The sequence below is a fragment of the Heliangelus exortis genome, chromosome 1 (genome assembly GCF_036169615.1).
Source record: "Heliangelus exortis chromosome 1, bHelExo1.hap1, whole genome shotgun sequence".
Taxonomy (NCBI): domain Eukaryota; kingdom Metazoa; phylum Chordata; class Aves; order Apodiformes; family Trochilidae; genus Heliangelus; species Heliangelus exortis.
Genome location: NC_092422.1, coordinates 4,342,846 through 4,368,782, shown reverse-complemented (window position 1 = coordinate 4,368,782; position 25,937 = coordinate 4,342,846). Strand labels below are relative to the sequence as shown.

The 25,937-nt window shown below is 40.1% G+C and overlaps 1 protein-coding gene across 8 annotated transcripts in view; it reads left to right on the top strand.

Moving 5' to 3' along the window:
• Nucleotides 1-25,937, top strand: part of TENM4 (teneurin transmembrane protein 4) — a 587,599-nt gene that overhangs the window by 428,859 nt on the left and 132,803 nt on the right. For all 8 annotated transcript variants that reach the window (XM_071729185.1, XM_071729662.1, XM_071729348.1 and 5 more), the window contains 3 exons: nucleotides 11,977-12,078; nucleotides 16,642-16,836; nucleotides 20,975-21,175. In XM_071729185.1, coding sequence (XP_071585286.1) covers nucleotides 11,977-12,078; nucleotides 16,642-16,836; nucleotides 20,975-21,175 — 498 coding nt within the window. The remainder of the gene's footprint in view (nucleotides 1-11,976; nucleotides 12,079-16,641; nucleotides 16,837-20,974; nucleotides 21,176-25,937) is intronic.

Sequence of the window (25,937 nt, the reverse complement as noted above, 5' to 3'; positions counted from 1 at the left end):
CTGTTCTTAGTAAACCAGTAATGATGTTTTTAAATTGATAGTGATGGAGCCCTTAAAGCTTCATCACCTATGTCAGAAACACCTCTATCAAGGTCCCCTTAATCTCTTCAGCTTTTTCTCCAGACCCAATGCACAGTCTCATTTCCCAGTGAAGTAAGCTGAAAGGATGAGCATGGCCCAGTGCTGGAGTTTATCTCCCTGTCTGCCTTCTCAGGCAGCTCCTAACAGATCAAGCATTGCTCCAGGTTCTTAAATCCCCTTCAATTTCAGTCAGTAATGTTTCTACATGATCCTATGCCAGACCATTCCTTAAATTCTATCTGCAGCTTTCTTCCTGCTTCTGCTGGAGAGGCAGCACTTCCAAAGAAACCCGAAATCAGACCAATCTATTAAAATCTACATTTTACTTGTGATGACCTTTTTTCCTTCTGAGAGTGTCTGAAACAATTCTTACATAAAAACCCTGCTTCCTAAGCCCTAATGGCAGGCAAAATTATTATTTCAGGATTTTTCTTTTGACGACTTTAGGCATCTCTAATAAAGGGAAAATCAGGGACACATCTCAAAGATAATTAAATAATAAGAAGCCTGTAAAGGTCAGATACTTGGCTGTAAAAAATTCCACAGCTGCTCTTTCCATACAGACTATATCTCTTCATTGACACTCTGTGAGTAAAAGCTAGCAGTAGAAAATCATGATGTGTAAAGCTAGCTTAGTTTTAAAGCAGAGATGGAATAATTTATTTAATGTTACACTTGAACTTTTTCTTGTATTTTTGTTTGTTTGTTTGTTTTTAATATTTTGGTTTATATATGTACACTTCTTTCAATAGAACTTATGATTACAAGTGGTAATTTGGGTGGGAAAAATAGACTAGCAGGCACATGCTTTCCTTTATACTGTTGAACAAAAGAAATTAAGCTACATTTGTTAAGATTGTGTGGATGCCAGTGAGTATTCATCTCAGTAGAAGTTAGACATCTGAATGTCTTTAATGATCCAGATTTTGTCTGGTTTTGATCATGCTTGAAAATGGTAGGAAAATGAAGGTAGATTTTTCCTTTTTTGCCTACATCTGTACTTACATGGGCTGGTAGCCTTGAACTGGCTTGTCAGAATGCTGTTTGCAGGCAGGCAAGTTCTCTTGATCTGACAGAGCTTGTACAAAAGGTTTATTGATTGGGGTAATTATGTTAGTTTTAGGGTCAAGAAATGGTTTATTTAATACTGAAGTTAAAGCCTTTTTTCTTTGTGTCTGTTATTTCTGTCCTTTTTTCTGTTCAATTTTTTTCAAACCAGCAGAATTCTTCCTTAATAGCACAGCATATTGTGCTATCCGAGGGTTTCTGGAGAAACGTGTAAAACAGTGCATATGGTTTTTGTTTTTACACTTTTGTATATAGCTCTTTCCATGCACCCCAGACTGCAGGCTAATGTAAGCACAGCTTGTTTTATTCCTGTGTCCTATTACTGAGCTGCTAGAACAGCTCTGTGCAGACTTTTCTTTCCGTGAATGCTCTCCTGCTAAAGCACAGAAATATGGTTGTGGGAGTTACTCACTTTGACAAACAAAAGGAGAACCCTTTTTGTACCAGAACAACAAACTTTTTAAAGACTTAGTCTGCTAAAGGCTGTTTTAAAGTGTATATACTTACATACAAGCACACAAAAGAGGACAGAAGCAACCATCATCAGCATCTTAGGAGTTACCAGGTCAGTCTCTCCTTTTGCATGGGGGCCAAGTGGGATGAGAAGGGCAGAGTTTGCACAGTAACTCTTGGCAGATGTTGGATTTTTCAGTGAAAATGTCTGGTCTGTGTATTAGATATGTGAATCCTTTCTTTATTGAAGTGCTACAGCAGTCTCAGAAAAAGTTAAATAAATTACATTAAGCTGATTTTTAGAGGGATTGCAGGAGGCTCTGAGACAGAACATGCTTTGACCAAGTTTGTGCAGCAAGTTTGCTGTAGGCAGAAGGAAAGCCATGAGTTCTGCCTTTTTTTTTTTTTTTTTTGGCCCTTTTCAAAGATCAGTGAGAGTTCAGTGCAGTTGCCTGAGCTCAGGCATCTAGTGGAACCTGAGGTGGCCCAGGGAACATCAGGCTTTCAGATCTGACACAAAACCTTTAGGAGAGTCAGGCCCTTCTGTAGCAGTGCTGTTCCCTAGGACCAGACACCTACCTAATTGAACCTCAGACATCAGTCATTTGGGCCAGTATGTGCCCATCCTTATTTATCAGGCTGTTTATATTTGCTAAAGGCTTTATGTAAAATGAAACTTAATCTTAATGCATCCAGAACACTGCTGAGGTTTCATAGCATTTGCTTGACCAAATGAGATCACATTTGAGGTCCACTCTCTGTGTGTGTGCAAGAACAATTTGGGTTTTTTTTCCTGTAGAAGACAACAACTTACAACATCATTTAAAATGAAACTCAAGGCCAACGTTAGCCTTGCCCTGAGCTACAAGAGCAGAAATTGTAATGTACTGAATGTGAAGTAACTCCCTGCTTGCTAGTGCAGCTCCAGAAGTTGAACCCTGAAGGCTGAACAGTTGTTGTTTCCTCTATTAGTTTGTAACAATTTATGAGAGTGAGAAGGAAAAAAAAAAAAAATCTTTGCAATCCCTTGGGCAAATTGGGGATATAAGAGTTTCATTTACTGGAGCAAAATTCAGGTTTAAAAATATTCCAACTGCAAAAAAGGAAAACTAAGAAGAAAAGAAATGTTCTCAACGTGTCTGTCTAGATTTCCACAGCACTGTCATATGTATATTACAAGCATGGGATTACAGTCTTATTGTGCTTTAAAGCTGCATTGCAGAAGAAGGCTTCAGTCCAACAGCTACTCTTTGTTTAAAATATTTCCTTGAACTTTTATTTTTTTTCCCAGATAACCTGTGATCACATTTCAAGTCATTTAGAACAGAGGCTTTTTGCAGGAGGTCAATATACAATTCCTTGAGAAGTGTATTTCATAGATCCTTTCATACTCTTAGCATTGCTCACATTCTCAAGGAGGAAAGCAGCATTCCCTGCATATCCCTATGAACAGAAGAAATACATTAGCAAGATTTTCAAGAAGTTGCCATCATTCTGGTCCCAGTGAAGACAAGAGGGATTTTACCATTAAGTTAACTAGTGCTATACATGGATGAGTGCCCAAGAGCTTTTGAAATCCCGTTGCACCTTATGCTTTCAGCCATCTGATAGCTTTAGATTATAATTCATTCTGTACTGGAAAGATTTCTTCTTAAAAAGGAAGCAGTAAGAGAAAGGAACTAATCAGTGAGATAAAGCTTTCCCTCTAAAGGCAAAGCATATTCAGACCAAATGTGGCATAGGCTTCTGATATGGTTGGGCTTGTTCTCATCTTTATTTACTCTCCAAACTATTCCCACTTGGTCCCTGTTTCTGTAGCACAGAAGTTCAAAAATAGTGCACAAAAAAAAAAAAAAAAAGCTGGTCTTGTAGTATTTCCAGCTGGGCTTAGAGTCGAATATGCTTGAAATAGTGTGAGAAAGACTGGTGAGAGCCACTTGAGTACCTGGATAGAGATCTCAAGCCAGACCTGGGAGGAAAAGTCCAGATATCTCAAGGGAAAAAGTGTTCACATGATATACTGTCAAATTTGGCAAATTCAGCAGCTCTTGATGGTTTCAATAAGCAACCCAAACTGATCCTGGAAGCCAAACCTTATGTGCTTCACTGTCACCTTTTAAAATGATCCAGCCTCTTGAGTCACTGGTGCTGGAGCAGACATTTGCTCTTGGTTCACTGATGGAGATGTGGAGTATCTGCCATTGCAAATGACTTTAAAACAAAACAAAACAACCAACCAACAAACAAACAAACAAAAAGTTATTACAGAACAAGAATAGGAGAATAACATGCAACTGGATACTGTGATCACTGTACTTCACTCTGACTTTCTAGAATCAGGAGTGATTAAGGGAGCTGTTTAAAGGACTGCCTGCCTGTTGCCCTTTTCCTAATTTAGCATCCTGATACCTGCATGTGAAGGTTAGAGTTCCACTGGGGTATGAGAGCAAAACAGCATTTTATGCATGGGTCTTTAATTAAAACAGACCTCCCAACCTTCAGAAAAAAGAAAAAAAGAAACAAATCTGGCACAGCATCACACTAGGTGCCCTACAGAAAAGGAAACTGTGAAAGAGCACTCAGAAATAATGACTGAGTTTCCATGATGCTGTCAAGACTTTCACATCCCTGGTTGCCAGGTGTGGATTACTTCAGCTAGAAATGTAAAAGCTTTCTAAAACACAAATGAAGCAGCAAAATCGAAATCTCAGCAGGGGAGGATGTACCCAAAGAAGGAATCTGTCCTTTCAAACTTCAGCTGGGGAAGGAGGAGGAGGAGGAGCAAGAGAATACCAGACCCAGACCCAGCATTTCAACATTTTATTCATTTCCAGGGCCTTTTTTTTTTTATTTCCCTTTCTTTATTTTTGGCTCATAATGCCAAATCTGGTATTTTGAGATATTTGAAATCTGTTTTATTCCTTCTCACCTCCAAGTCTCCCTTGTCATTGTTATCACAATTACAAGGGCAAGTGACAGTTCTCTAGACTTAGAATCCAACTACCCTGCAGTGAAATTCAATTGAGTAGCATCATTTCTTTGAAAAATAAACAAGACTGCAAGCTCTGCAACTGGGAAGTAAATTAAATATGTTCACAGAGCCTCAGAATCTTCTTTGCCTTTCATGTTATACTGCCTGACTTCTTATTAAAATTATTGCTAACACAGTCGGGGCAGTGACAGGGAGCATTTTTGTGAAAGAGATGTTATTGCAATCAACTTGTAGGTGACAGCTTTATCCTGGATAAGCAGGTCTAGGAGAAAGAATATGTGGCTTGCTGAGGTTGCTGTGGTGCAGCAGCAGAGAATAAAGTGAAATAATGTGCTTTTCCTTCAGTATCCCATGGGATGTAAGTCACTGTAGGGTGAGAGGGATGCTGTGCACTCCTCATGGCCCTTATGCATTGATGTGCAGAGGATTTCATGGTCAGATATAAACCAAGGAGTCTCCCTATCTTCTGCCCTTCTCCATGTGTGCTCCCTCCCTCATAGCAAAGTGTCTTCCTTAGCAAGGTCAACATGATGAAGGAGAAAATAGGTCAGTGGACTGTCAGGAACAGTTTCCTCTGTGTGATGTGACAATAAATATATTTATTAATTTTATACAGTAAAAAATTCTCTGAGTATTTGTCTTAACTCCATATTTTTTTTAAATTTATTTACTATTTTTAAATTAATGCATGTACGTATACAAAAGTTTGACATTTATAATGGGGCAGAAAAGTGCTTTTGTGGCCAAGATGACCAGTGCCATCCTGGGGTGTATTTAGAAGAGTGTATCCAGCAGGCTGAGGGAGTTTCTTGTCCCTTCCACTCTGCCCTGGTGAAACCATTGTATCAAGTTAACAGTGAGGTTGCTTAAAAAACCTCTACTCTTTTCTTTGCACCTTTCTTCTAATATTAAACATTCTCATTGGTTTAAAAAATTTCGATTTCTTTGAACCTTCAGTTCAGGAACTGAAATTAGCACTGATTCATCAAGGAGGATTCACTGATTCATTTAGGAAGAAATTCTTTCCTGTGAGGGTGGTGAGACACTGGCACAGGTTGCCCAGAGAAGCTGTGGCTGCCCCATCCCTGGCAGTGTCTCAGCCCAGGTTGGATGGGGCTTGGAGCAACCTGGGCTGTGGGAGGGGTCCCTGCCCATGGCAGGGGGGATGGAACTGGATGATCTTTAAGGTCCCTTCTAACTCAAACCACTCTGTGATTCTATGATTCAACTATCATTCTTCTACTGTACCATTATTCCTACAGGTTTCTGACAAAAAGCACTGCCAATTCCAGTATAACTCTTTGAGGTTCTCAGATGAAATAGTTCCATTTGGGTTCATACTGCCACACTGCACTGAATGGCATTTCATCAGTTCTTAGAAAGCAGTCCTGATGCTTATTAACTCCCAGGAAAGCTACTGCCCTCAATTGCCAGCTGGATAACTGGTTTTTTCTTTGCCAATAGATAGTTGCCTCTAAATGCCAAAGAAATTATAATGCTGGGTGGCAAGTGTAGGCTATAAAATATTTATCTTTAACATACAATTGTGTTACTGCAGCCTCTAATAGGATTTGGTGTCAGGCAAACATCTGCCTTGGCCTCTGGCCCAAAGATATAGAAACAAGCTATTAAGTTGAATGTTGCATAGTAAATAAATAAGGCAGAAATACTGTTCAAGTAGCTATACTGCTGACCAACAAACAAGGTGAGTATATAAATGAGAAGTCCATCAACAGTCTAACAGTTTGCCTACCTCCTTAATATGTTTATTGTATTTCATTGGGATAAAGGTAATTCAGGTAGGTAATTGGAAGCCAGGCTGACAGATCTTTATAGAGCTCACCACAGCAGAGTTGGCTTTCACAGGGCTTTTTGTCAGCAGCAAAGTGGTCCCCTGAGCAGACAATGAGCCTGGGAGCTTTGCTGATGTCACATGAGTCAGTTTATGATATGAAGCAAGAAGTGATTTGTCTCTGCCTCAGCCTACCAGAAAGAAAATTGGAAATTATAACAATTAGCATTTTCCTGTGTAACTTAGTGATATCCTTAAATGAAAGATAGTGTAGTGTGAGGGCTCAGGGCAGGATCATGCCAGTTTATAGCTTCTTTCAAGGTAAGGAGTGACTAAGAAAACAAGGAATGAGACAAAGATTTCAGCCAAACTTCCCTCAAAATCTACCAACTGTGAGATGACCTGTACTGAAAAAAGTCTCCTGGGACAAATGGCAAACATCCAAAATTATCTTCAGCAGTTATAAGTCAACCTGGTCCATGAAGTAAAGCTGGTTTGCTCCAAACCTTGATCTGTTTCTTTCTCTTCTTTGATAGCTAAAGCTCCTGAATGGAAAGGACTTTAAGGAGTACTTCAGAAGAAGAATTTTGCTCTTGGAGAAGTCTAGGCTGTCTCATTTAATGAATCTTTTCTGTCTCTCATTTTTATGGATCTAGAAGCTCTTCTCTACATCCTGATTTTTTTTTAGTGAGGTAGGACTAGGCTGGACTAGGATAGGGAACATTGGTGTGTCAGGCAAAGCATTTCTGTACCATTCTCCAAGATGAGGCAGCATGCATTTGAAGACCATGTGTCTCATTCTGTCATTTTCTCCTCCTCTCAGAAGAGATCTGGATGTTTACAGTATCTATTTGGGAAATCACTTGCTATGTCAGTTGCTAATTAGGTTTTGAAGTTAGCAGGACAATTACTTCCATATTTAGGTTTCTGCAGTCCCCATCAGAAGCCACAGCACCTCAAGTTTTGCAGGTGTGTCTGCAGTGTGAGTTGTTTGCTTTCAGGAGGTTTCCTGTTGTTGCCTTTGATTTGTTGAAAGGTGGCATGGGAGCTGCCTTTTCAGTGTTCTCTTCAGACACAGTAACAAAACCATATGAAAGCATCATTCATGATCTATTGGCTGACTCTGTATTTAATAATCTTTGCCTTTGCCAGCTGGTGTCAGTCAGATCACTTCAGAGATCTGGAAGGCAAGAGAAAGCTGTGAGAGTCAGACTGAAAACAAAAAAAAAATGTGTAATTCTTTCTTTAAAAGAATTGTCCACGGTCTCACAGTGAACTTTAACAGTTAGACAAAACAAAACATTGTCATTGTTCTCTAAATCAGTTCCCATGGCATTATTCATAAAACACCATATGGAATTCAGTATATATTGGAAAATATCCTGTTAATAACACTAACATCTCACCGAATAAGCTGTAGAAGGAGACTAGAAAGTAGCCATAACTTCAGAGACCTGTTTTTATTTATTGACTGACAGTTTATCAGCTCTGTAGTATTGACTTTGGACATCCTTAGAAGACAGACAGTTGCTTTGTGCCACTTACTTAAGGGGTCCCTGAAGGTTAAAGAGTTTACTCTCTTCTATCACCTAAGCCCCATGTGATGATATTTGCTAACTCCTCCTTCTGAACATTTGTCCATTTGATTCTTCATTCTTTTTAGTGTTCCCCTTTTGTGACTCCCTACTTTCTTATGCCAAGTCACCCCCCTCCTCCTGTTTGCAATGTAGTTATTAGGGCAGTGTTCATGGATGTGTGTGCCTGTGTCATGTGTACATTTCAGAAGGGCCAAAAAATGCACTGAGCTGGCCCACTGGTGCAGTCTGTAGTCACTTAAATGAAATTCAGTCCTGGGGTGAGGACAGAGTATTTTGTGGGTAGTCTTAAGTCAGGGTGACTTGCTAAGATTTTCAATCTTCAAAGTAAAAGAAGTTCCAGCTTGTGATTGTACCTAAGAATATAAATAGGACCATGCTCAGTATTGCACACACAACTCTCAGATTTGTTGCTCAGAAGCCTAAGTTTTAAGCCTTGTTTGTTCTCATTAGCTTTGGAGCTCAGGAGAAAAAAGCAGGTTTGTTTAACACTTCCTTTATGGAAATATTTTTTGAGCAGCTTTGAGACATGTACTGTGTGACTCTTCATTCCTTTTCTGAGTTTATTCTCAGTAGTGAAGAACTTTGGGAAGTGTGCAGAGACCTTAATTGCCCTGAGTCACACCAGGCAAGATAGCATCCTTAACTGCTAAAAAATGGTAAGTGGCACCAGCCACTGGAGGGGAAAAGTTTCTTTTCTTCTTCAGTTTATCTTGTCTCGAGCAGGCAGGTTATTCCAGGGCAAAGTGCAAAATGCAAGCACATTAGAAATGGTACTTTTAGCTGTATTAGAAAAACAAGGAGCATCAGAGAAAGCAGTGAAGTAGAATTTGAAGTAGAAGCTGAAGAGATTTTTAAGGGCCTGCTGTATTAATAGTATAGGGTGGTCAGGCCACAATTAGTTACTGAAGTGCTTTAGTGAAGAAGATACAATGGGCTTAATACACCTGCTTTTTTATTCCTTTTGTGTGGGTGGCAACATGGTATGATGCAGGTAGGGAAACTTGCAAAGAAAAGTCTGGGTAATCAAGGACTGAGGAAATAGAAATATCTGAAGTGCTACATGTGCATATCACTGCATTTTTGCAAAGTAAAATGACAGATTTGTAGCTCAACCACAAAATACACACCTTTTTTTTTTTTTTTTTTTTTTTTGCATGTGTTAATGTTGGTCACTGTGGATGGGATCTGCCTAATTATAGCTGTCTTTGGTGACAGTGTCTGTATCTGAACTAGTCTGAGAAGGAAGGGAACAACCACTGGAGTAGAGCTCATTAAATAAATTCACCTTAACAGTCAGGAAGGTTGGGGTACTGAAACACAGGTATTCTCATTTCTGTGGTCCCCCTGAACTTATGTACCCATTGTACACAGTCATTCAGTTTAACCTGCAGTAGAAATCTAGATGTTGCATGGAGTCTTCCTTGTCTTATCCTACACATCTCTATACATCAGCTGAACCACAGCATAAATGCAAAATATTATTTCCAGAAACAAAGATTACTGTTTGCACTTTGGAACAGCTGCCATGCCTGATGCTACATTATTTTTTAAAGGTTGCTTTGATTTTTTATTATTTTGCATGCATAAACATACCAAGACGAATGTATGGATATTTTACTCCTTTTCAAAGACTCAGTTTAATCCTGCCAAGCAAAATCTTGAAAAAAACCTCTTTAAAAAGTTTTTAATATACTATAGGTGTTGTCATAACACTGAGAGTCTGTCCTGCATCAAGCACTGACATAGCTGTTCCCATTGCCTTCAAAGATCAGGCACGTGTAACCTCAAATGCTACAACTTCCAGACCTGACCCAGAATCTTGGTGTGAGGGGGAGGTAAATCCTGCTCTGATGCTGAGCAGGGTGGCTCTGCTCCTTCAGCTCCCACTTTTCAGGTAGTAGAATACAGTTAGCTTGGTTTTTTTCTCTGCTGCATTAATTTTTGTGCTCTGCACCTTTTTGAGCTTACCCAGCTCATTGAAGCATCTGACAAGTGCCAGAACCAGCACAAGAAGAGGGAGCTTAGGCTTGTACAGAGCATGAGAGGATTAGAGGGAAAGGACTGACCTTTCAGCAACAGGAGCTGTTAAATCTTCTTGTCTGTCTCATTATCTGGTTTGGCTTACTCACACTCTATATGTTCTTCATATGTGTAAGTATGTGTGTGTGCATCAACAAATAACTTCTTTCTTCTAAATTTCTCAATATATTTTTTGAAGAAAAGAAGGTTATAAACATTTAAAAAAAAAAAAAAACATAAAGAAAAAATGCACAAAGCAGAATTGTGTTCTTTTTCAGCAGCGAGCTGCTGAAAACATCACAAAGTTCTGAAAGTTGTATATATGTGGGCTAATATTAATTTTTCGTTTGGAGGATAGAGCTGTGTTTATACTTGGTATTGAGAGTTAGTGTACTAAAATATCAGTATAAATGCTGAAGGCCTGAGCTGCTATTTTTTTATTCTAGGAAAGGTGGATGCTATTTGACTGGAATAAAGACAGCAGCTCAAGCTCCAAGTGTTGACTACATGCTGTGTTTGTATTTCCATATGCCATAAAGTGAATTTCTGCTTAACTATAGAGCTTATGTGTTAGAAAACTGACAGCAGTTCCTTCTAGCTTCCTTGTTGTGTGGAGCTATCTGATTGTGAGATATCTGATGCTCAGATTTAAAACATAAATGCTTCAAATTATTTTTATTATTTAAAATTGTTACCCTTTTTGAACGACTAAATTACACCACGTCCTTTAAAATGTCCTTCAGAAACCTCTGTTGTTTGGAGAACAACCATCCAGAAGCAGGCTTCCTTTTATTTGTGATCAGAAACTAATCTGCACATCTCTGCTGCAGCTGTTTCTCTTCACTTGCATGGATAGGAAGTTTACAAATATCTTTGCTACCACAAGGCCTTGTAAAGTACATCTATGAAAGCTCAGTCATTATTCACATGGCTGAGATTTCCACCCCACTCCATGATAAATGTACCAGTGGTGCCCCTCCTATATAGATTAATCCAGTTTTAACCTGATATGCATCTCCCTCAGAGAAAATCTAAAATAATAGAGTGGAGTGAACCATGGTATTCCATCATCTTTCCAAGCCCCACTTCTTACATTTACTCAATCTTGACTCACAGTTTAGTCAAGAATATAAAATTATTTTCATTGTCTTATTGGTATCTAATGTTTACCAGCTGGTGTTCTTCTTTTATGAAAGATATTTTTAGCCCAAATATTCTGAACTGTCCTCAAATTAAAAGTGCTAGATAAAATTTTGCTTACCTGTTAATTTTCCTCAACTTTCCTTGAAAGATCAGTGGCCAATTTTTTTGCCAAAGTCAGGGAATTAAAGGTGATAACTAGAGACAGAAGAGACTGTGGAATAGTCCCATTCCTGTTCCACCAAGATATAATATTAGCCCCAGTGCTTTGGGCTGTTTATATATTACTGCAGAACAAACCAGAAGAAATGCAGTGAGAAGTAATCCTTCAAGAGGCAGCCAGGATGAGCTGGGGTTCTGTGTTCAGCAAACTTCAGAGGGGAACTTTTTCTGTCATAGCTCAGCTCTTTTTTGGCACAAATAAATGCCCCCACGTTCACTTAGCAGAGTCAACAAAATTGGAACAAAGATGCATGTTCTGCCATCAGAACTGTGTGCACTGCTTCTCTCCACTAAATTCAAAGAGGGGAAATGGTCAGGAAAATAAGCTGGAAGAACAGACAAAGGGAAGCTTTCAGGTACTGAGTGAGGGCAAAGCCTGGTGGGTACTGAGGAGCAGTGATTTAATCTTAAGGTTTGCAGTAGCTCCACTGCAATGTGTTAGGGTTGAGCCATGGGTGGGTGCCCTGTAGTGGAGCTCAGACCAATGCTTTCAGCCCCAGTCCCCAGAGCAGTGATTGCTTCAAGGTTCCAGCTGTCCTGCCATCCAAAGCTCTCTCAAACTCAGAGGTGTTTTCTTGCCTAAAGTGTATGAATTCTCTTTTGTTTTCCAGAATCAGTGGATAACTGTCCCAGTAATTGCTATGGGAATGGAGACTGTGTGTCTGGGACTTGCCATTGCTTCCTTGGCTTTCTGGGGCCTGACTGTGGCAGAGGTAGGAATTCATACTTGATTTATTCTTACCCTCTCTCCTTCAGTTAATTTTTTTGTGTTAACTGTATTTGTGTTTACATTCATGCCTGGGCCTTTTGCAAACCAAACCTCACCAAGCTGAGGATGATCCAGAAGAATGGAAAAAGGTTGGATTTATGGATTTGTTTACTACTGGTCTTGAGTTCTGTGACCTCAGCAACAACATAAGCCCCCAGCTGAAGATGGGCAGGCGAAATGTCACATTAGGAATTTTCTTTCTGGGAGCAACTAGAAAACAGACATTAAAAATTTGGCATTATTGTTTGCTTAGCAGAGTACTCTAATCATGATACTAATGATACTTTCTGATTATAGAAGAATTATGTACCTCTGTTCATTGCTGCAGGGCTTGCAAGTCTGCCTGAGCTCTAAAGAACTGCTGAGAGCCCAGCTGTGGGGAGTGGGGCAGGGTTAGAGGGAGGCTTGGAGTGGAGAAATGGCAGGAAGAATGGGATACTCTGGCCAAAACTGAAAACATTGGGATGACAGGGAAGGAGGCTTAGCCCAGCAAGCAATATAATACATTTTTCTGCTCAAGTGAAAAGTATTTTTAATAAATGGCTTTGGAAGGATTTTCCTTTGACCTGAAATTTTTAGGTTATTTAAACATTTAAAAAACAAACTGAAGCACTTTTAGTAAGAACACATTTCAGTCCGAGAACTCAAAACGTTCCATGTGGGAAATGCCAGAATGCTCTGCATCAACCTTTTCAAGGCTTTTTTCAGCTGAAACAATCCAACAAACTAAGTGCAGATTTATAAATTTGGAGAGGGAGGTAGGGTAAAACATTAGTGCCCACACAAGGAGCTTTGCTAATGCAGCAGGTCAGGCCTTCACCCCAACCCACAGCTTCTTTGGAAAGCAGGCTGGCTCCTTCCCAAGACAGAGAGCTAAACTCCATCCAACCCCACGTCCTCTCCTCCTCCAGCTGAGCTGGGGTCACATCACTGCAGCTCAGCCAAGAGATAAGAATGGCTGCACACCCTACAGGGAGCTCTCTGCTGAGGGAGTGTGGTCCAGGCTTAAATCCCAGAGGTGTCTCAGAGTTCACAGCCCAGTAAGATGGATGTGACAATCTGCATCCCTCAGAGCTGTTATGTCAGACTTCTTGCTGACTCAGGTTACACTTGGTTTGCATTTCCTTACACTTGGTTTGCATTTCCAAACTCCTTTTCAAATTCTTAGAGCTGGAGACAAAAGGAGGGGTTTTTTCCATCTCCCATAGCCTATTCCTACTCACACCTCCTAACTTTAGGTAGGGGCAGAAGTTCAGGGTTTGTTCCCCTCGAGGCTCCCTGCAGAGTCAGTAGAGGAGAAACTCCTTCACATTGTGTCAGAATATTTAAACTTCTGCTCTGAATCCACTTTAAGAGGAGCTATGTGGGTTATATACCCAGCTTTCAGTTTAGCCACATGAGTATCTTCCATTTCACACAAGGCTGTTTACTCTGGCTGATGGGAACACCTTTTATTCAAGTTTGTCTTTTGGTTCAGGATAATCTGGGTTCAGATCACAGAATATTCTCTGCCTTTAGGGGGGCAGATTAATACAGAATGTCATTTGTGTGTGCATTTCCACCCACTGGGCTTGTGGAATGAATCATCTTGCCCTGAGTGGGAGATACAAGGGCCCCAACACTGGCTTCATGTTGGTTTTCAGGGGAATCTAAGATGCTTCTTTTGACCTATAAATCCCTTAGAGGGCAGCAACTGCAGCATGTGTAAGGCTGCTACAGTATCTGTCTGCAGCCCTGAATCCCTCCCTGCACTGAGCAGTAATCCTTAAATAAGCAAGTCTCTGCCCACATGAACATTTCTGGGTCACAGATTTCCTGGGTGTTCCTTTGTTTCAATTCAGCCTTTGAATTCACCATTCAAATGGATTGGGAAACTGTGGAGTAGAAAGCCCTTCTGGTTTTAATAAGGGTTACTTATTAATGTGTTATTAACCAATTATTTTAAACCGAGTAAATGAAGAAAAATCACCAGAGGTGTATTTGTGGGCCTTTTGAAGGCCTCTTTCATCATGGGAGATGGTGTTTTTAAAGTTCTTGTTGCTCTGAGGAATGCAGATTGTCACATCTGTCTTACAAGTGATTTTAATCTCTAATGATATTTTTTTTTTTAAAGTGTTGTACATTTTAGTAGTCACTACCATAACCACACTAGGTATAATTACTATAATTTCAGCATCTTAGATATTCTTTGTTGGAATCTGAATGATCAAACAATTATATATCTTTAGAGATGGAGAAGAGCTGCCCAAGTAACAGTGGGAAAAAATCCACAAACCTCTTTTGTCTTAATTCATTATTGTATGCTACAAAGGAGGCCTTGTCCTTGCCATTGCCTTGACATTTCCAGTGTCACTTTCCAGGTTGTGCTGAAGATGTTTTCCCTAAAATGGCTTTGTAGAGTCCTGGTCTTATTGCAGATGGCCAGTAATTTATCTGATCTTGTACTGAGTGATCAGCTGTCTGATCACATGTAAGTCTTTCTCCAAAACCTCTCACTGGATAAAGGCAATTATTCTTTCTTCTTTTTGAAAAAAAAAAAAAAAAAAAAAAAAAAAAAGCTGCAGACAATTCTCTTCCAGTGCCTTGAAAGAACAGGCTCCATTTCTGAGCATTTGAAATTTGAGACCAGGAGGGGGCTGAAAATTCCATCAGCCCAGCTGAAAAGTGAAATTACAGAGTGGGTTTGCTTTGAACCATGTACACAACATAGTGTATCTTAAACAACCTGCTATTGTACACAGAGATAATCTCCTTGGAAATGATGCACTTGAAGCACACCCCTGCAATGAGCTTCCTTTAAAGTGAACAGAGGGCTCCTCAGTAATAACAGTTGCCAAATTCCTTTTTTTTTTTCTAAACCTCTTTTATCTTGGTCAGGGAAATACAGTTCACTGCATATCATACTAGCTGAACAGTCAGAGCTGGCAGTGCTTCACGTTGTATTGAGCATGCTGTAATTCTGTGACACTCAAATTGACTTGCCTGCAAGGACACATGGAAACAACATAGGATGGGCACTGTGCAATTACTGTCTGGAAGAGTAGAAGAGGTGAGGAATGTTGCCCTTGACCACATTAATACCTCTTCCCACATATATTCAGCGTCAGGAATGGAGCAGAAGTGTGTATTCATCACATGCCCAATGCAGTGAAGTTAAGCAGCAGACTGGAACATCCCTTTTACGTTTGCCCTGCATAAAAATGTTCAGAAATTGCCTTTGGGAGGTGCACATGAGAAGCCCAGCTGCTCCCCCCCAAGGATAATGTGCAACAGGGAATGAGAGAAGACTGAGCTGAATATATGTCCTTGCAGCTGAGTTTAAGCAAAATGAAATGGAAGAGAACAGAGCTTAAGCAAGAATAAATTTCAAGGAATAGTGAACAGGGGGGGCTGTTTTTTCTGAGGGACAGAAATCAGCAGCTTCCTTGGTAAAATCAGAACAGAGGACAAAAGGAGCAGAAGGTGGCAGGTATGGAGAATGTTAAAGGGGGAAGGCATCATCAGAGAGAAGCTGAAGGAAGCTTAGAAAGCAGCTATTACCAAAGTTTTAGTCATGGGGGCATGAGGTCTGGTCCTTGATGCCCTCTCCATCCTTGGGGAGACTGCACTGTATCTTTGAGTTCATCCCATCCCACTCTGGTTGGCATTTTCCCTCAGAAAATGCTTAATCCTGGGATCCATCATGTCACAGCTTGAGCTTGTCATCTTTCTCCTCTCCCCTTTACCACAGAGAAGAACTCCTGTAGCTAGTTGGCCTTGAGAACCAGCTGACTTTGCCAGAAACAAGGACAATTTTAAAAATACTTTTCAGACTGATAGAAAGATCAGAGGATTTTGAGAATTTTGAGAACAGGATTTTGAGAACTCCTGTTGCAGGAAGCTTGTAAAGACCAGTGGCCAGTTTTACCTGTGATGACTAAAGGAGTCCAGCAGAGGATGACCAAAAAAAAGGGGGTTGGAGATTCAGTTGATTGCATCACATGAACTAAGCTGGGGAAATAGTCTCAATATAGCATTCTGGATTCTGATTAAAGCCACTGAAACCCCTAAAATTGAGATTTACAACAAAAAAGGAAGGGAGGGATTCTTGTATAGGTAAGGTCCACAGCAGAGGCTGTGACAAGGACAGTATGAAGCCTGGCAGTGGGTCAGGGATAGTGATAAGCAATCTAAAGTCAGTGGTGCTGCTGAAAAGAAGACACCAGCACAGTGAAGAGACAGAATGGAAGAAAACTCCAGACTTAGTGAGAAAAAGTGTCTGAGACACAAAGCAAGGAGATAGTCCCACTCAAGGGTATTGATCGTTTTGAACATTTATATGAGAATACAGTTAACAGCTGGGTGTCATCCATGTAAAATAATTGTTTTTAGCAAAGAAAACAATAACATAGCCCACTGAAGGCTGTGTATGAAGAATATAAATCCCATGCTGGACTCTTGTGCTCTTCTTTGAAGTGAGAGCCATGTACAGTTGTGTTTTATTGTGATTTTTGTTATATTTTCCCAGCATCCTGCCCAGTGCTGTGCAGTGGGAATGGGCAGTACATGAAGGGGAGGTGTTTGTGCCACAGTGGCTGGAAAGGAGCAGAATGTGATGTCCCAACCAACCAGTGCATTGATGTCTCCTGCAATAACCATGGCACCTGCATCATGGGGACTTGTATCTGCAACCCAGGATACAAAGGGGAGAGCTGTGAAGAAGGTATTTGCAAGATACATTAAATTAGCCTTTTGCTTTGATTGTTGTTCCCTAATTACATGGATGGAGACAATTCAGAACAGGGCTGGCACTTAAAAAGAACAGTAATGGGCACCTTAGAGATACAATAGATGGATGCAACATAAAAATGATACGTTGTGCTAACTTGTCCTTAGCTATCATATTTGTTCAATAATTGGATGAAGAGCTATCAAATGTTTCAGATAGGCAAATCCAGTTGAAAGACCAGAACATTTAATCATATGTTCAAATGTTGTTATTAATGCATCCTTTCCAATGCCACATCTAAACGTATAATTACTTTTACAGTGCTTTCTGCTCTGCTGTGCTATGCCAAGCAATTTCAGTTGCTTCTATACACAAAATGGTGGTGTGTGAGAGAAAGTCTCTGATTCTTGTCAACTTTAAAAGCTTAAAAACGCTCAGGACTTGAATTAAATTCTGCTTCAAAATCAGATATTATTTTAATGGCTCTTCCACAGCTTTTTTCTCACATTAGCCCCCAACCCTTTTTCATTTACATTTAGATTTGTTGCTCAGAAATGCAGTACCTTTTAGCACTTAACTTTAATCTTTTTTGTGTAGGAAGTCACCTGCCACCATAAACCTTTATCTTCCCTGGTCTGTGACTGCTTCTAGCTGCTAAATGAAAAAGTGGACTGTACAATCATTCAGACAGTTATAAAAATACATCTGAAAGTGCCTGACTTATGGAATAATGTTCAGCACTTTTGAAAATTATTCTCAAAATTCTATACAGATGGCCTGAAAGATAATTATGTTTAAATTATGCTTCTACAAATGCAAATATCAGGCCTCTGCACTGTCTGAGAGACTGAGGACATCCATTTGATACGTGTATGAGAATCGTAGTGGCTTGAATTAATTTATGGCTGTCCCATGTGTGAGGGATAAAGATTTATGTGAAATTGCTTTATTTTATGGACAATGAAAATAGACTGAATTGGATGCAGATATTCAAGTGGCATCTAATCTAGCAATCCTTTTGGTGTGTGAAGTGTATCAGGGTGGGACATCTCTGATATAACATGGCTTCAGTGTCAGTGAATATTAGAGATGAAGACAGCATCAGCTCTTATACCAATAAGGAATCTCTTGAGAAAGCTTCCTTTTGGTTTAAGAAAGCCTAATTCAATGAAGCTGTGGGGCATGCACAACCCAAAGATGGTGACTCCTGAGGTATCTTTCAAGCATCTCCGTAAACCCTGTATTTCCTAGATCGTATCTTTGCTGGATAAACAGAAATTAAAAGATCTTGATTTTGCCTCCAGCTAGACTTGTTTAATGTGTGTAAATCAGAGCAAGATTTGCCCTTTTTCTGACAGGAACTTTTCCCTGGTCACGTTTAAAGCAGAAAACCCAGACACTACTCAGCTTTTTGTGTACCAGGGGACAGTGTCGGTCCCACTAGGTAAAATTTGAAAAAGAATGAAGAATAAAGAGGACATGATTTTTCCTATGAGCTCTTTAGTCTTTTCCCAAGTATGCATTTGTTTTGTATTGTGCTGTGAGGGGGGGGGGGGAAGTAACTCAGAAATATGCCATGTGGGAAATCTTCAGGACAGAAATACATGTGTATATATGTATATGTTGATTTATACTATTTTTTAAATTGCTTTTACTTTTTAATTTCTCTTCTAAGAAGGACCATCTGGTATTGATTACTTTTTATTATTTCTCAGTTCTTGTAGCTTCACTGCTTAGTCCATGTTTATAATGGTTTTTCATTCCAGGGTTTCTTCTCTCTTTGCTTTCCCCCCCATAGAAGTTCAGCAATGTTTATAAAGCATCAGCCAACAATCCTACATGAGTTTTTCTTTCCTCCTTACTTAGATTATTGGCCCATATTTTATAAGGCATGGGCTAAGTCAGCGAAACATTAAAGGGAGGGGAGCAAATTTAATCAGTGAAAAATGAGAAGTTACTCTTTGGGTACCAAATAAGCCTAATAACTTGTGTGACCAATGAAGCATGAAGCATATTGGGGAAAAGAGTAAAAGAGGCACTAGCCTTGCTTGCTGCATGATTTATCTCCCTGGCAAAGGTTCTGCACAAGGCTGAACTATAAATGGGGCATTTTCCAACCAAAAATTAGACCATTTGGGACATTTTCCAAACAGCAACACGGATATATGCAAAACACTATTTTTTTTTTCTTTTTTGTAAGTATAATAGATTTTGTCTGCTCTGCCCTCCTGCCCTGCTCCCCATCTCCATTTCTTCCAGAGTTGAGCCACTAAATTTGTCAAGCAGAACCCCCTAAAAATATACCATTGTACTCCAAATCCACTAAGCAATTGATTAAGAAGAAAGCAGAAGCCCCTTAATCCTGTCCCAGGGCCCTTCCAACGGTGCAGAAAGCCTAAAGAGATACAGCTAGTGAGGCTGAGATTAAAGTAACCATTGTGTGTGACATTTTCTGAAAGGGCTCATTTCAACATGAAAAATGGCCCTGGGATTATGATAAATGGGGGGTTCTGACATGCACATTCCCCTCCTATAATCATCTGTGTTAGAGCTGAGATAGCAGATTGTCTGCCTCCTGTGATGGAGCCCCCCCTGTAAAACTCACCTTTTTCCCAGTTGACCTTCAGAGGGGATGATTAATTGCCAGGAGGTAGCCTCTTGTCAGTTAGCCTGTGATCTTTGTTCTCAATGTTCAAACCATCTGCTGAGAACCTACGAGGCTGCTACTCGGTTTTTTGTGCTTATTACTGCTGAGAAAGAACAGGGCCAGGGCTCCAAGGGTCTCATGCTAAAATTGGCACCCTAGCTCCCAGCTTGCTAACAGTGAAGGAGATTTATAGACTCATCCTTTCCAGCCTCTTACAATTTTTGAGGATTGTTCCAGCTACGAGCAGGGCTCCAGGAATCAAACAAAACAAAAAATGCTCTCATATGCCTTGGGATAGTAATTGCTGAGCCATTACTTGTCAGACTGAGGAGGTTTTGAGGACTCAGGGAATTATCAGAGCAGCTGCTATGTTTCCATTTCAGGTTTCTGGATCTTAAACAGGTCACTGGGATTCTTATTAGCTTTTGCAGGAGGGAAAAAAAATGAACTGCAAACCTGCTGTGTGCATGTGGTGGCCACTGCTCTTCTGTGTGTAAGAGCCAGGAGCTGGACAGCTTTCCTCTTGCTGCTTAGCCAGACTGACACTTGTCACTGATCCCCAGGGCACTGCCACTGCCACACACTGTTTCAAGAGATGGGAAGAATTTCTCTGGGCTGTCCTATATGTTTATATATAAAAATAGGTGATCAACTCCTCCAATCTTTTTTTAGAAGGGTGTCTGGTGCGTTTCATATTTTTTCGACTGCTGGGTGAAGTTCCCCTGTGGGCTGAGGAGCTGAGAGTTGCCTATAAAAGACCTAATTCAGGAATCAGGCAGCAGCACATTTGGTCTTTTTGGTGCACGTTTCTGTACCACACACCTAAATGAACGGTCTCCAGTCCCATTAGGGAAGTGCCCTTTTTGCTCAGGGGTCTGAGAGAGAAAAGCCACTTAAAAACTAGTATTAATTGACCAAAAATTGAACTGGAAGAGCACCAGTATCCAAAGTTATATGATTTTGCTTTAATCCTTACTCCAAAAAACTGTTTAAGGATGTATTTAACAAAAAAATTATGGAAGTGTCTGTGAAAGCTGGAAAGATTTCAGCACATTTAGACGTGTAGTTTGCTGAATATGGATGTCAACCCCTGCTGAATCTTTATGTCAGGCTCTCTCTCAGAAGACAAGAACTCAGCTTTGAGTCCATTTGTAATTTCGGTTATTCTGGTAGAATCAATGGAGGCACAATATGTGTGCAAGAGAATATTATACTATTCTTAATTAATACTTGCTCTAGGTCTGGGTAAAAGAATGGATTTAATCAGTAACACTTTCCTTGGTTTTCATGTCAGGGTTTAGTGTTTTGGGACACTCTCTTCTTGCACGAGACATCTGTTTTGTCCACAACAGGGCTTTGCTTTGTGGCTAGAGCCTTGAGAGCCTTCTTACAAAAAGAAGTTTGTTCTGCTGACAGCCTGCTAGCCTTTCCTATGAAATTCCCATCTGATTTCCCTGTATGCTTCCTCTTCCTTCTCCTGTGCAGTGGACTGCATGGATCCTACCTGCTCGGGACGAGGCGTGTGTGTGCGAGGAGAATGTCACTGCTCTGTTGGCTGGGGAGGAACAAATTGTGAGACCCCAAGAGCTACTTGTCTGGACCAATGCTCTGGTCATGGAACCTTCCTCCCAGACACTGGACTCTGCAGCTGTGATCCCAACTGGACCGGCCATGATTGCTCAATCGGTAACGTTAGCAGTGACTTCTTATTGTTGGTTTTTTTATTTTATTTAAAAATATTCAGACTTCGATCTGCAAGGAGAGTGCTATAAATGTGTTCCAGTAAAGCATGTGTAGGGCATGACTGGAAGCAGAAATGCCATAGCTCAACTACATAAATAATTCTACTTCCACTGCTGAGCATAGAGTAATGTAATAAATAACCCCATTAAAGCCACCTAGGCTTGCTATTGTTCATTATATTGCTATGAATGGAATTGATAGTTTACATATAACTGCATCTTCTGGTGTTAGTTCTTGATGAATCCTAGTAGCCACCAAAGGGTCTGTTTTGATTTTTAGGAGATGGCTAAATACTCTTTAGGTGGCTGTGAACAAGAAGGAAGAGGTGGCACTCTTTCCAGGTCTTATTTCCCTTCTGAATTTAAAGTGTTTTTCTAGGATAGGATGAGTGTCACATGAAGTTTGTATTATGTAAAAATCAAGTAAAAAATAAGTTTACTGAGTAGAAGTATTTAATAGCACAAGCACCTACCTAGAGCACAGATTTTCATGGACAGCTTTGGAAATGCAACTTTCCTTCATTCATCAGCTCGATGGGCATCTTACTCAAAATATGCATCAGGTATGTGAAATGAAGGCTAAAGAAACAATATTCAGGAGCCTTTTTGGTTCTTCCAAAAGCAATTATCTTTTAGAGGCCAGACTGAGAAATGCTATCATACATTAGATAGCCAGAACCTATGAAACATTAGTCTTTTGGCTTTTGTACTATATATTGTGCTCATAAGCAAGAGACAACAGCAATAACAGCTTCTTTATCTTGCACAACTGGGATGGAACTAGGCCAAAAATCCAGGGCAGCTCAGTATAGGCAGTGAAATGAACTTTCAGCAAAGTGACAAAAATACCCCAAACTATTAGGAGAATAGATATAGTAGAAAAATTACATAAACAACATTTCCACTGAAGAATTACTATCATGTGTAAAGAAAATTAGGTTAATGACTTGCAAGTATTTTCAGAAGTAACTTCGAGGATGGGGACTGGTACAAGGGATATAGAAAGAAAACCCTTTCTACAATCATAATTTAAGCTAGATGTTTGGAAGCTTGTCATAAAATAAAACTGACTGGGCTGAGGAATAAGCAAAAGAGGAGGCCTACTTGCCTGGGGCTAAAACTAAGTAGATCAAAACTTTTGCAGACATAGGGAGGGAAGCAATCCTGCATTGATAGGAGGGTAAATTTGGTGTCAGGATTTTATTAATATCATCAATTCCACACTCCTATGAGCTCATTTATAAGACCGCCATAAGGGGAAAGGTAGTAGTGTATTTCTAGTGATTTTGTAGAGTAGCTTGTAATTGAGTATTTATTCTGAGTTTATATGGTGGTTTGGAGATTACAGAAATGAATTTGGGAAAATGTTCATTCCTATACACAAACAGAATTCACTTTCCCTTTGTTAACCTGCAGGGTCATGTGCAGATGATTTATTGGTTTTCCTTATATTGCTTTTATAAATCCATCTAGTACAAACTTTCTTTGGTAGTGAGAGGTTGAGACAAACTTGAACATCATTCCAAGGCCTTTTTCCTCTCTGGGCTGCTTGTAACTTTCAGTTTATTGTGCCTCACAGCTAAAATCACAGCTAAGGTGATTTGTAAACTTCCATTTCTAACCTGGACCTTTCTACTGAATTGATGGCATGATTTCAAAGACAGATTTACTTACAGATTGTGTGGTACTCTTCTTGCATCATTAAAATAGAGTGAGCAAGCACTTTAATGCACATAACAAAATACTTCCCAACTCTGTGGGGTGGAGGTTCTCTAAAAGGGACTAAAGTGCTCAGATTTTATTGTCCTATAAAATAGGAACAAATGCAACAGGAGAATTATGAAGTGAAAGAATTAAATATTGCATTAATCAGCCTTCAGCTCAGTGAAACTCTTGGAACACAGTTCACGTCCCAGTGAGTTCTATAGGACTGTGCCTCCCTTCACAACACACATTGAGAAGCAGACCCTGAGAACAGCAAAATCAACTGGATACAGAATAAAAAATGAGAAGGCACAGTGGGTTTTCCAGCTCTTAATACCTTGAAGCCAAGACTTATACCTGTCTGAAATGCATTAGGATGGATTAATTGAGAAGGTATCAGTCAGTATGGAAGCAGCAAGGTAGAAACTTGCCTAATGTCATATGCAGAAAGTAAGACTGGACTGTCTTTGAAGCTTAGACTCAGTCTCTCAGATAAGGAGGTAGATTTCACATCCATTAGCAGGAATCTTTGAGGACCACAGATTGCTGGATAAAACCCTCAGTTTCTCACAAGATAATAATATTACAGTGATTTCTGTTTCTGGTTTATATTATCTTTTTTTTCATTCTGCTTAGCCTGTGTCTTCATCGACAAGCTGTGCAATTTAATTTGTGAATTCCACTCTGCATTGTAGGAAGAAGTAATGATATTGAGGCTTTTATTTGCTTGGTCTGTGTGCCCACTGCCAGTATCTTGAGATGAGGCTGCTGCCCTGCTACCTCAGAATTTTTGTTCTGTAAAAAATGCTTCTTAAACATGCCTCAGCCTTTCATACACAGGATGGTTTCTTAGGATCTCTTTTCCCTCAGTATACACTGAGGTAGTTATTTGGTGGTTCCCCAAACACAGAAAAAAAAGTTTTAGTGGAAGCTGCACAGATAAATTCAGAGATTTGTACTAATTAGCAAAAGGTGCATTTTGAATTCCCTATGGGAGTCTTAAGTATTTTTTAGCATTTTAATACTATTTTGCAGCTTAGTACTCTTTGCATCTAAGTACTGTTGCACAAGCAAATACAAAAAGGTCCTTTATAACCCAGTGCAGCTAAAAAGTCCAAGGCATTGCTTAGTGCAAGAAAAGATAATTAAGGAACTGCTCATCCTACCCCCTTCTCTCCAGGGTCTGCCATCACAGATCCCCTGTATCCCAGGCTTTTGGCATGCTATGTCCCTTCACCTCTTAATGAGCCCGAGCAAAGGACTTCATTCTCTAGTCACAGCAACTAATGAAGCCATTATAGGGCAGCTCTTTTAACCTCTTATTGTGTTGAGTACAGCAAGAAGAAGGAAATGGCCTGTGCTGGAACATGAAACAGAGCTTAATATGTGATAGAGTCTCACTCTTGACCTCTTCAAACTGAATCAAGTATTTCTGGCTAATAAAGAAGCAACAAAAGACTTACCATAAGACATATTTGCTGAGTGCAGTGAAAGGAATAGGTGAGTCAGGTTATCTGCATTGGGGGAATGCAGCATTCCCAAAGGATTGTCACTGATGCATCAGTGCAATCACAGGCCCATTAAAACAGTGTTATGCTTGGATGCAAAATCATTCTCAAATGAATTAAGTTACCTGATGGTGTCCTTCACTCTCCTCAGGTGTAAATCATTGGTGTTCACAATGTTCTCTCTTTGGTAGTTGACATCTTGACCAGCATGAGATTCCCAGGAATCATGGGAAAGTTGGTTGTACAAAGCAGCAATAGAAATTATGGGCTCTGTGTAATAAGTGCACTGACTTTTTCTGGGCAGTTAACAGTGGGTTGTACATTGACCTGCATACAGATAAGGATCCCTTCTCAATCACTCATTCCTAATGACTCACTTTATGCACAGATGACATCCAGAGCAATACTTCAGGCTTCTAAAAGTACTCTGGAGAAGAGCAGTAAGAGGAATAGTATTTTGTATATGGTGGCCCTAAATTGGCTGTGGAGATATAAAATCATGGGCTGTACTTTTAATGATGAGAGCTGGGAATTGGAAGCTGGAACTTGGTGAAGATGTTAGAAGTTACAATGTTTTTCTTCACATTTTGAAAGGTCTAAGAGAGCGTGCCTGGCCAGAGCCTGAAGCTGAGCTTGCATAACTATATCTCATAAAATCTACTACTTTGGTGTTATTCACAGCTTCTCTCACCACTCCTGCTGCCAAGGGTGTTTTCTGAGGATATGTTATTTAACTTTATGACTGCCCTTCTGCCCCTTGGTGACAGGGAGGAAATGCTGCTTCCCACTGATTTGTTGCCAAGCTTTGTCACTGAGGTCTGTGATCACGAAGATATTTAGGATTTACCTTAAGCAAATGCAGATTATCTAATTTTACTACAATGTTGCAGAGAACCTCTTCTCAACTCCTGAGACATCTCTCTGTCTACTACCTAAAGTTCTTCAATTTCTGCTGTGGCACACAGAGCATGTGTCTCCTGTCTGAGAAAGCATGGGATATGCTCTCTCTCAGGAGAGTATCCCTAGTACCAGGTCAATGCAGACGCATCTCAGAGAAAAGGATGAAATGTCTGGGCTGAACCCCAACTGTCTCGGGGTGCCCTACACAGCACAGGAGCTGGACTTGATGATCCTGATGGGCCCCTTCCAACTTGGCAAATTCTATGGTTCTATGAGCTGGAAGGATGCCAAAGTTAAGGACAGAAGTTTCATGTTCTGATCCTTAATGTCAGCTGGGCTTTGTTCTCAAGTACAGAGTGCCTGTCATTTAGGCCAGGAACAGAGTTTCAGATCATCCATCTCCTCTGCATTTCCTCCACTGCAGCACTCCTCCTTGCCACAATTACTCTAGAAATGTTATAAATTTCTTCAGTGGACAGAAAAAAAAAAAAAAAGGTCTTGGAGTCATACCCAGTTTGATGCTATCCTTTCCTGCTTTTAGGCTTCCCATGACAGTACCAATTTAGTGGGATAGTTGTCTTAGAGCAGAGAAAC